Source organism: Bombus pascuorum, chromosome 1 (genome assembly GCF_905332965.1).
Source record: "Bombus pascuorum chromosome 1, iyBomPasc1.1, whole genome shotgun sequence".
NCBI lineage: Eukaryota > Metazoa > Arthropoda > Insecta > Hymenoptera > Apidae > Bombus > Bombus pascuorum.
Genome location: NC_083488.1, coordinates 30,381,056 through 30,393,269, shown reverse-complemented (window position 1 = coordinate 30,393,269; position 12,214 = coordinate 30,381,056). Strand labels below are relative to the sequence as shown.

Below are 12,214 nucleotides of genomic sequence, written 5' to 3'. Positions count from 1 at the left end.
AAAGATCCAGGAAGGAAATGCAAGTAGAAATAATTCCGGGGAGAAAAATAGAACAGGACCGATTAGTCATCGAATAAGCCTGCTATCCGCGAGATCTTACATCTTTACTTTTCAGAGACGGTGTGCTACGGGCGGATGAACTTCCACTCCGCGATGGTGGCCTGTCTTTCACAGATGTGGAGCCAGCACCGGAAATAGGTCCTACGTGTCCTGGGGCGCCCAGTTTCTCCAGAGTGCCGTTCTCACGTGGATCCGAATGGTCACCATTCGCGTGCGGCGACGATGCCTCCTTTTGTGGAAGCAAACAGGAAAATAAAAGAAGCTTATTATAAAAAACATCAAATCCAAGCTTCGTTCGTTCTTAGGTGTAGACTATTAATTTAAAATACTTGGAAATGTCTTACGTAAGTAATCATGTTTTGGAGTAGATGCAAATATCGAATATCATGAACATTACAAATATCGACAGTGTTCTATTATTAAATTAATTAATATTGATAAGTTCGTACGGGATATCAATAAATATGAAGAGCAAGCATCCAATTTTGAAATTTGCTAAGTTTCAAACCAACTTATAAAATGATATTCCTCTAATGTTCTCGTATCGTATCCTCTTTCGTTTTCAACCATCTGTAATTTTGTTGTAATTTCATTCTGTCGTTTAGTTCTAAGTACAATTCTATTGCATTTATTTCCTCGAAAGAAATATCTTCTCTGTTCTGATCGAAGCTATAGCCTACGATGACAAAACGTAAAACTGAGGAAGACAAGAGAAAAGGGCAACCACGCTTTATACATAATACAATATCAAGGAAACGAAAGAATCGAACGTTAGAAAAATCACTTGGACACGTCTTTTCAATCAACTACACAGACTTCTACGACGAAGGAATATCCGCCAGTATCCATCACAAACCGACACCGTGGTCGTCCTCAACCTCAAACGAAGGAACATCTTTCATTTTCATCCGCAGTTCGTGCATACTATCAAATAGCTTTTGCCCAATGAATTCGTTAATAAAAATATCGAATCCGTTCCACTGCAGGAAGATGAACTGACCTCGTTCGCGACATCCACTACCAAGTCCTGATCGCTCTTCTCTGCGTCGCTGTCCTGAAAGCAGAAAAATTACGTGCTTGTGAAAGGATATGAGAAGACCGTGTCCATTAGCGATTAGGGGTAATAGCTTCACGATACATATCGATGTATGCTGTAATTCCAGCCATTGGTGCGATACGTTAACGATCAAAGCCGCGAATATATTTTCGACGAATCCAACGCGAGAACCATCGAGAGAGGAAGAGGAAGAGAAAGAGAGAGAGAGTTCGACCTACATTTACGATGCGTCTGACTAGCAGATGCATCTTCAGAGACATATTATTAATCTTGACACTCGTGCAAGCTCGCTGCCTCTCTCGAAACGTTCTGATTGCACCAGCAACTTAATGGCCAGGCGTTCGACGAGTGCGCGTACCGGATAGAAAGCTCGCGTTTGCGAACGTGTAAGCCACGCCACGTCGCGCCATGCCACGCCACGCCGCGCCGCGTTTCTGATGGAATAGGAGGCGGAGGGTGGAGAAAGAGGGGATGTAAATGCGCTTTGCTTGGTCGCGCGGTTTCAGGGTATTTTCGCAATCAAGATTCTATGTGTGTGGCTGGTGGCCGTACACGCGGAGCGTGGAAAATTCGACCGATCGTTTGTCAATTCTGGATCTCGCTATGCTCGTCGCTGACGAGACCCAGCGCCACTGTCGTCGATCTTTGTCGCTCGTCGTAACGACGATTGCTTTCCCTTCGTACATCGCGTAACGTTTCCCTTCGATCTTTCTGCTCCGCTCTCTACCACGTAATTAACGTTGTCACGACGCGAATTTAGATTAGATAGTTTCGTATATATATATAGGTATTACAAATGTTGATGATGAAATGATTAAGAGAACGTTAATTTTGCGCTGTGTGTCGGTTAGGGATCGACTATCTGTCTACGTAGATCGTCTTGTCTGGTTGAAACGTGGTTTACGGGACGACTCCAGTGCGACTTGCGTACGTCAAGCGGCACAGATAGATAACGATTCTAGTGCGTACTTTAAGTTGATCGACGCTGATAACGATATTTTTTATTTCTGGTTAAAGGAGCCTCTAACGCTTCGTTACGTTTTCCAAAACAAGTCACGACAAGTAATCGAGACAAGTTACGGAATAAATAATTGGCAACGCATAAATACTTTCCTTTCTAACGTCCACGTAACTTTATTAACTAGATCAACATTAAACAAGATAATTCTTTTTTATGTAAATCTTATCAAATTTAATTAAATAAATGTAATAAGAAATACCTGCCCTCCGAATATTATTATATCGCGCTATAACGAATGTAGCGCAAACGATATTGGTATATTTTCTCCGCTAAAGAAAATTCTTTCAACGTGTCGATTATAGTATACGTTCAATATGGTATCTAAAACAATCCTGCAGCCTACAGGCCGCATTACGCAACATGCTCTGCATCAAATCAGTAATACCGCGTGTCACTGTTTACTCCATTACCCAGTATATCTTCCATTTGCTTCGAAAAAGAGACTACGCAAACAGGGATAGGGAAGCGAGGAGAGAATCCACTAACATGGAGAAACACGGATAAACAGAAGGCTAGAGGCTTCGGCTAATATATTATCGAAAGCCGTGGATAATGCACCGCATACGGAAGCACAATTTGTGACTCGTGTATCTTTTATCATTTGTTTGTCCGTTATTTTCGAGTTTCTAGCGTCGTTGGCATCCGATTTCGTCGTATAACGGTTTAAAACCGCGGTGATTTCCGATATCCGCAACACTGGCAACTCGTCATTCCGAATACAGCAGCAGCCCCGAAGCCGCCTAATCGAGCCTGCCGCGCTCTTTCATTCATTGCCGACAGAATCGCGATTTCCTATCGTTAAAAAACAATTCTCAAATTCCAGAGAGACGTTGTACGGAAGAATGGCAGTCGATACGACGCACGGTTTTTCATTTTTATTTCACGCTAAAAAAATTTCTCCCCCACGTTCCTTCAAACGAGATGTAACTGCGTCTCGTTAATTGGCTGTACTTCAATTTTTTAGCGGTTCATTTTGCCCTCATCAAGCTTATTTGCGACACTTCGTATACCTGGACTTATATTTTCATTCTTAGCCGGCGTTTCGATCTTCCTAACTTTGTCGAGCTCATTCGCGATACACCGGATACTCGATAAACTATTCGATGCTCGAATCGCGGCGAAAAATTTCAGCCCGCGATCGAAATTCCCCGGGTAATAACCTTAAAATCCAGCGAAATTAAACCGTGTATATTTTAAAAGCCTGGGACGCGCACGACTCGAACATCGCGCATGGAACGTAGCTAACGTGTAACGTAGCGATCGCGAACACCGCGATACACGTATGAACGGTGTTCCACGTAAGACGATAAACAACACACCGAATACCAGAGGAATGGTAAATAACGTGCACGGCTAGGAAAGTGCAATTTGTAATTCACGTATCTTTCATCGTTTATTTACCAGTTATCGCTCAGTTTCTACAAGCAGCTAGTTCCCGGGCCACAACCACCCCCGTCGGCCGTCGGCACGTAACGAGCTCGAAGCAGGGCACGCGGCTGTTGCTTGTGTGTTACGCCAACAAAACGTTAAAACTACCGCCTGCTACTCAAAAGCTTTTGCCACCTTATCCTCGTATTTACACCATTTCTTTGCCTATAAATTCAACCATTCACCATTACACGCTCGATATTGCGTATAAATGACGTTACGCTCTGATGATGTTACTGACCGATCGAACGATAAATGTACTAATTTTTTGGCAAAATTTGTCCTAATTTTCGTATTACGTTTTTCTTTGCCAGAAAATCCGAAAGAGCGTACGTCTGTCGTTACTTTTCGATCGTGTTAGCGATAAAACTAAGTTAGGAACGAAAAGATGACTCCAACGGTGGTAAGGTGTCCCTCGAACAAGTTTTTAATTTCTTACGTTCAAGATGTTTCCTTTTGTTCGTTCTTTTGTTTCTTTCTTAAGTTTACATTGTACTAAAGATCGCGAGGGATACATCGCGAGTTAGTCGCGTGTACGTTCGACCGCTTTCGTTTCAGCACGTTGTCGTTTTATTGTTATCGATGGGTAGATTAGATCGGTAGTATGTAACCGAGTAACAGGGATAGTGGTGGATTAGATCGATCGCGAGACAAATTGCTCGTGTTTACCCTTCTGTCTGTTCCAACGTGGAAAATAGCACTCGCATGATTTATGTTTGAAAAAATCTTCGTTGTTCGCAGTTCGATTTTAACACATTTGGAGCACTTATTAGCCTGTGTTTAACAAATGGATATTTTAACACCGGGGCAACATGCAAAGAAGATTTTGTAGAAAAGATTGCGAGCGTAAAGAGTCGAATTGTCTGTCTTCGCGTAATAAATTCTATGGTTTTATTTCGAACTACGTGGCTGTTTAAATTTTCAAGATAGCGGATGGAAAGTTAGCGTTGGAAACCCCGAAGAAGTAATGATTTAAAGCTTAAAAAAGCTGCCGCAGCCACGTCAGTTCCCAACTTTTTGTAATATATTTATCATCGCATTAACATTCTACGATAGGCGTGCGCTTAACCGAACTATAAATAAAGGCTAGAAAGAAGAGGAATTATGCACCGAGAGGCATTTAATTTTCACGGAAACTTCTTGTTGAGTTACGCACGCGAACGTGCATAAACGAAGTCGATTTTCAGAAAATCTGAAACTTCTCGCGAGATTTCAAACTTTTTCTCTATTTCGCTTATCGTTGGCCTCGATGAAGTCACAAACAACGACAGAGATAGGAAATTTCGCTTCTCCAGTAAAATCTATCGTGCACGATCGAAGATTACACGGGAAGAACGTTCAATATGTTTCGTTTCCTTTTCAAGAGAATTATATTCAATATTACGAAAATTGTCCTTCCATTTAGTTTCCAACACGCAGTTTCTCTTATTGAGATTAATTCCTGAGGAAATTCCTTCCTAGTTTCACGTCAGTTATTTTTCTATCTTCGAAGTGACAATTTGGCGATGACGCCAAAAGCGGATATTTTAAAAATCTCACCCACGTTTCACGTCGCTGAGTTACTCCACGAAAGGATTGAATAAAACACGTAGAATTATAGCGAAAGCTACATCTCAGTAAGTACATCACGCTAAAACCGCTTCTTCCATATTTTTCTTCCATCTCATCACTAGCAGAGTAAACGATCCTAACTAATCAATTTAATCGGATTAAAGAGCGAAACTGAACCGTAGCGCGGTATCTCGTTACTAATTCTTTCTCCGCGAGAGTAGCCATAAAACGATTCGAAACGTTAGTTCCAGATGAAAGTCGAGCAGGGTCAAGAGGATGCGCCGAAAGAAGACGGATTAGGTGTCAAGGGACGATTAATAATTCAAGAACGTTTTGTGGTTCATATCCTAATTATCGTAGAGCTGCGCGGTAGCTAGTTGCACGTTCTTTGTAATGCCCCTCTCGCCTTATGAGCCTCGTACAACGCGTTCAAAGCGGCGCATACGATAGTATTGCCTTCCTAATGACGTAATATCGTGTACAACGCCCATCCATCCATTATGCGTCTGCTAGACCATATATATATATATATAATATTATATATATACATAATATATGTACACAGTCACACACACATACGCAATATATACTGTGTATTCGTGTCGAAGGTGTTTGTGTACATGCACGGTTTATCGACGTGGAGAACCACCTGTGTGCGTCCCTGCTTCTGAAAATGATTCACCAAGACTACTTGAGAAAAAAGAGAATTATCCCGCAGAATTCGCTACTTGCTGCACGATTTAGAGGAATTTCTTCGCGCATCTCATCATCGGATACGTACGAAGACTATAGGAGAGGAACGTGAGAAGCGACATTTTCCAAAGTAGTTTTAAAATTCAATAGGTTGCTAATCGATCGATCGCACGTTACCAAGAAATTGTCCTTCGAGTTCGATCTTCGAGTTGTTTAAGTCGCGTGTTTTCTCATTATTTTGTAAATTGGTCAAATATCGTTTGTTGCGATACTAAAATTTAGAAATATCAAGATATCGTTTGTCTCGGTAATTATACCCTTGGTATTTACGAAATTCCAATGATTAATCAGCTATCTTTGAAACACGCTCGTAACTTCGAACCCGACGTAGATCGTATTCATTTTCAATAATCTTCTATTAAAATTCTGCCGTATAATCATAAGGCGAGGCATTAAAATCACAGAGTCAATAAAAATATAGTTATGTGTCTATAGTGTTGTTCGTCTGTGACTTTCATACGTGTACCGCCACTGAGAAAAGTGTGCGAACGCTCAAAGGAGCCTTTTATGGTTATACAGCAGCAAGTATCTGGAACCACTTACATCTTAATGACGTAATTAAGTAGCGATTTCAAATGAAAAACGTAGTAGAGAAAAGGCGAGTAGCTTCGAGGGGATATAATTTAAGACGACTAGTTTTTTTAAAGTAGTAGATGCGTACAACACACGAAGGTCATGCGTGTGTTTTTACATGGAATCGTACGTACCTACATTGTGTGCTTTATACAGGCTGGTTCGCACAATTGTTCGAGGTCATAATTCCGATATCAATGAAGTTAGAGAAAAATATGAAAGGAAGATGATGAATGGTTCAAAAAGCATTACGGTCGAAGGAAGACACTTCCTTCCTTTTTTCTTCTTTTTTACATAATAATTATTGTTATTTCTGTATTTAGAGGTAGGATCACACTAGCTATTATTTTATTCTTTGAATAAATCTATCACACCGTTCTGACTCGAAAAACCTTTATTGCGCTTTCTTACATGGACTAGAGATAAAAAAAAAAGAATATCTTAAATCTATCGATTATATCTAGAACTATCTTCTAGTTACTATTTATTGTAATTAGCGCGTCTACATATGGATGGAGAGCGCGAACTCGCGTTGTCATTTTCAACAATAATTTATTTTATTTTATTTCTAGTCACTCCATGTGAAAAAATATTCGGGCGAAACGGTGAAAAAAACGATTAGTCCGAGTGAAATTGAAATTTTGCGAAAAATCTTATGCGAGTCTTATTGTCATTAATTTTACTAATTATAATACGTATATAAAGATTATAAGAAGCGAGAAGATAACTGGGAGATAATAAAATTGAAATGAAAGATAAAGCTAGTTTAGAAAAATGCTATGATACCATTCGTGTGATTAGTGTAGAAGGTAGTACGTAATTTGCTCCATGCACTTGGAGAGGCATCGAAGTTTCGGTTATGGGGTAAATTGACGTGCGATTTGCTTACAGGAAAATTTGCGGTTTGCGAACAAATTCCTGTAGTCGTAGCTATACGCAAATTAGCGAGACTCGCGCCGGAATTGATCGTAGCTACGAAGGAAATTAGTACGACTTGTGGTCATGCGAGTTGCGATCGCGGGGAAAGTAATACCGACTTGTGGTCAGTAAAAAATTAACGCTGCTAATGGTCACGTGAATTACAGTTGTAGGAGTATTAACGCGACCTGTGTTACAGCGAAATTTTATCAAATAAAACGGAAAAAAGGAGACATTGCGGTAAAATTCACAGAATAACTTCAATTTTACACGAAAACAATTCAGCTGCTCTAAAAGTAGTAGCAAGTATCTAATTGTAAGTATGTACCTAGATATTAACTTCGTTCACAACTATTATTTATAACACCTGTTAGTTAACTATTAGTTATATTTATATATGTACATAAAAATCGGCTAGAATTTTGTAAGATAACGATTCAAAAAATATATTAGAATTAAAGTAGAGAGTTCTGAGAAGTTTACCTGAATCTGAATCTAACTTGTAGTATCATAAACTGTACTATCAAAAAACGTAGTGGTATAATTGTCAAAATTGCTTAAAGCGGTAATCGTAAAATATGACGGATACAGACCAACAAAAACATAATTTTATTACACGTAATTGCTACGTTAAATAACATTTTTACAATCAAACTTTGCAAACGGTAGTATACTTTCCATAGAATTTTAATAACTTTTGAATAATCTGCGTCAACTTTATACCGCGACACTGAAGAAAGAGGGACAACTTTTTTCACAATTACAGCTGCGTAAAAGACAATCTCATCTTCCATTTGCCAAACTCTAAACTTCGAGTAATCGAAAGCAAGATTTTTACTCTCGCGATACGTTCTTCTATAGGGCAAGATATAAAGTAGATTGTAAATATAAAGTCATGCTTCAAAGGATTGTTACGAAAAGGAGAGTCGTCATTCGTATTCCCCGAACAAAATACGACATCAGGTCGCAATGACAGCGACATCGCGGAAATTCAACGGCCTGATCTTGGTTCGGAGCAAATCAGCCAAGCTCGACGTTGTGTTTCAGCTCGGAACGGTGACTTCGTCGCGAACCATTTCCGGCGGAGGAGAGAGCGGAGTAGCGGTTCCAGCTACTAGGGACACGCAATAAATTTGTGTACGGACGATGAGCGTGTGTAAATAGAAGCCCAGTGTGGTGGTATTGATTTCAGTGGTATTACTTGGCCGGTGGAGGGCGCTCAAAGATGGAGGAAGGTGGTTGAGTAGGATGGAGGAGAATGAAGTAGAGGAAGGAGGAGGAGGAGGAGCAGCAGGAGGAGCAGGAGGAAGAGGAAGAAAACTAAGAGGTTGAGGAAAAGGGGTAGGGCGGAGGGTTAAAAGAGAAGGAGTAGAAGACGGAGAGAAAGGTAAAAGAAGGAGACGAAGGAGGTGGAGAGCGTCTTCCTCCCCTTAACCTGCTCGTTCTAGCGTTAAATATGATACAAATGTTATCATCCCTTCTATTCTGTCCTCCTTCCCCAATCCGCCCCTTGCGGCACGAACCACCAGCGACCACGATTCTCTTCTCTCTCTCTTCTGTCTTTGTTTCTCTCTTTCTTTCTTTGTCTCTCTCTCTCTCTCTCTCTCTCTCTCTCTCTCTTTATATATATATGTATGTATATGTATATATTCTCTTTGTTTCCCTTTCTCACCGTTTTCCTTCGTTTCTCCTTTCTTCCTTCGTCTATATATCCATCTTCTTCCACACTTTGCGATTCTCTTCGAAAAGACAGAGACGAGACAGAGACAGAGACAGGAGAGGTCTAACCTGAACCGCTTTCTCCGCCGCGCCGGCTTCTTCCCTCGTTTAACCCAGCATAGCGAGGATGACGGTATTAAGGGCAGCTCTATTATTCGACCACCCAACCACTCGACTCTTCGTCTCGAGAATCCTCGAATCCTTTTTTCCTTCCTCCCCAATCTCCCTTTTCCGCTTGCCCTTCCATCCCTCTCACCCGCTTCACTGTCTCTTTCACCCAACCCCTACGCGTTTCTCCTTTCTGCCCAACCCCTCTATACACTCACCACCTCTTCCTCTCTTACGTATACAATGTTCCGCGTATTTTTCCCTGGCGCTCACCTTCTCCTCTACCTCATCCCCTTTGGTTTACTCCAACTCCCGTCGCCCCATCCCGTAACCACTCTTCTCCTTTTGGGTCCAATGTAAACAAACGCACGAGCGCAAAAGAAGAATCGAAGGTTTTCCACCCATTCCCATTCTCGTCCTCTTTCCTCGTTTCTTCTTCTTTTTCCCTTGTTTGTTTCTTCTCTCTCGTTCCCCTTCCATTGGTCAACCCGAGAAGTTTAGCGAAGTTAAACGATGGAACATGACCGGCCAACTGATGTGATCACTTTGACACGAGGGTATAAAATTAACTGGAGGAAAGGGTAGGTTAATTAGCTGCGAACAGTTGTTTGGCATTTAGTCCGCGATCGAATATAGAGTTTTGTATAGTTTTAAATTTCTCCTGCCTTTTCATTTAGAATTTGCTATGTTGGTCCGATCTCGATCGTTTCGTTTCACTTGTCCGTTACTTTTGCTCTTCATCCTCTTTTTATCTTTCTGTCAATAATCGATATAGAATTTTTCTTCGACGTTAACATCAGTAATTTTGCCAAATTCTCTTTCCTTTCGCGTAGCACTGCCCGTTGATCTAGCCATTCGAGATATTCGATTTTGACAAAAAAAAAAAAAAAAAACGTAAAGTAAAAGAAGCGTTCTAATTTTATACGAAAAATACCACGATAAACAATTGCGACGTTCAAACTCATTGATACTTTCCCCATTCATGGCAAATAACAAAGATAAATTATCCTGTATATTACAACATTTATATTAGTATTTTAATCTCCACTTCTAATCTAAAAATTTCGAAAAATACAAAAAAGATCTTGCGGAGATCGCGATCAATGTAAAACCGAGGATTAACGCGCACCGATAATCTTTACAATTGACAAAAAGGTTCCTTGTTCTACTAGCCACGAATTAAAAAAGAAAAATGCTCAAAGACAGAGATATAAGCTGTGTCTTTTTTTAAATGTAACGGAGGACGAATCTTCTTTTTGCAAATTTAGTTACGAAATTTTGATCGAAGGGTGCATTCGGAATGACCGGAAGCACGAGATACACCAACACTGGTAATACGACCAACGTGGAATTCGACGATCGAGAAGGCGGGTCGGTTCTTTAAAATTTGTAGACGAGTTTCTCTGCTCGAGCAACCAGGATTGACCCTTCTCTCTGGCTCCCTTTTCCCGGATCCGATTCTTAAGGAAACGCGAACGAGCAAAACAAGCGACGAAAAGTTTCCCAACGGTCGGCCATTCTTTCTCCCCCTATCTCTGCATTTACCCGCGTTAACTTTGCTGAAGTCAAGGCAGCGACTGTGTTCAAAGTACCGGCCGCTCGCGATGCCTCTTTGGGTTATTCGATCGATCGTTTTGACCAGCGAGCACCGAGCGACAACAATGTTATCGCGTTATTTCTGACCTTTCGAGTTACAGCTTTCAGATAGAAAAAATATCTTGGAAAGTAAATTTGATTTCCGAGTTGTCGTACAATATAGTTTGCCGTAGGAAATTTATTAAAAGCGCAGATCGTAATGCTTTTAATAGAAACGTTGCTAATCCATGTCGAAATTCTACAGGAATTCCGTCAAATTCGTTAAAAGACTATTTGCAAAGTTGATAGGACGATGTTTATAGATGAGAAATCAATAAAGAAAATTTGTAAAAATGTTCGTTGCTACCGGAAGATGAATTATGCGGTTTTTGAAGAGTTGCATCGAAATTAAAGAAAAATGTCGATGGGGTTGAATACTTTTAAGCTTTGATTTTTTCCAACGATATATCACAGTATATAGAGGGGGTGGAGCGGTAGTCGTAGCACAATGGGGCGTGGGGTGAGACTACGTGGAAAAATAAGTCGAAAATGTATAATACAAATTTTCCGCGTGACGCCTCGTTTCTGAGAAAGTCGAGTTTAAAAATTTGTCAAGTATACGTTGACTCGACTAAGTACCAACTGGTTATGAACGAACAATCAGCAGCAGGTTATTATATATGCGAAAATAAATAAAGAATGCAAAATAAAATTTTCCCGTTGAAAGCCTCATTTTCAAAGAAATAAAGTTTAAACGTGTTTAATTAAAAACGAACCGGTCTGGCGTGTACACGTGCGCGCACCATACATTTTTAGATCTATTTTTCTAAAAAATGAAGCATCTTATGAACAATTTTTATTCTACATTTTGCCTCGTTCCCAAATTTTGTTTATTTACTCTTCGATTATTTACACTCGTTAAGTGCGGAATTGGTGGAATTCAAGTATATTTGTCAAATCTTCAAGCTAGATTTTTTCGAGAACGAAGTCTCAGATGAAGAAACGTTGTACCAAACTTTTTTCTTCTTCTTTCACGTAGAATCATCCCCTGCTCGGTTGTACTACGATTACCGCTCCACTCTGTATTTATTAACCTAACAGACTATTATTTAAAGAAAGCTAATTCTAATTAGTTTCAACAACCAGACGATTGTCAAATTTATCGAGCTTCGGTTCAGCACGTAACTTGCGGAATAGTTTTAAAAAACGAGATATCTTTTTATACGACGTTAAGATGAAATTTTTTGAATACCAGGAATATCTGCTAAAAAGAAAACGTGTAAATTATAGATAAGACAAATCCGAAAAAATATCATAGATACGTAAGATCCGTTATTGTTAAGAAACTGCTGTTTTATTTCGGTTCGTAGCTCATTCGTAGTTTGACGCAGGAAGTTGGAATGTTATTTCCTTTGCATAACCGTCTCGAGTAAATGGTTCTTTTACCATTT

At 40.1% G+C, this 12,214-nt stretch overlaps 1 protein-coding gene across 6 annotated transcripts in view; it reads right to left on the bottom strand.

The window, feature by feature from the left end:
* LOC132909954 (protein groucho) overlaps positions 1-12,214 on the bottom strand; it is a 113,932-nt gene that overhangs the window by 9,837 nt on the left and 91,881 nt on the right. For 5 of the 6 annotated variants that reach the window (XM_060965243.1, XM_060965259.1, XM_060965277.1 and 2 more), the window contains exons 10-11: positions 1,061-1,114; positions 101-289 (exon numbers count right to left, since the gene is read on the bottom strand). In XM_060965243.1, the coding sequence (XP_060821226.1) occupies positions 101-289; positions 1,061-1,114 (243 nt within the window). The remainder of the gene's footprint in view (positions 1-100; positions 290-1,060; positions 1,115-12,214) is intronic. The other variant, XM_060965284.1, reaches the window with a different exon arrangement.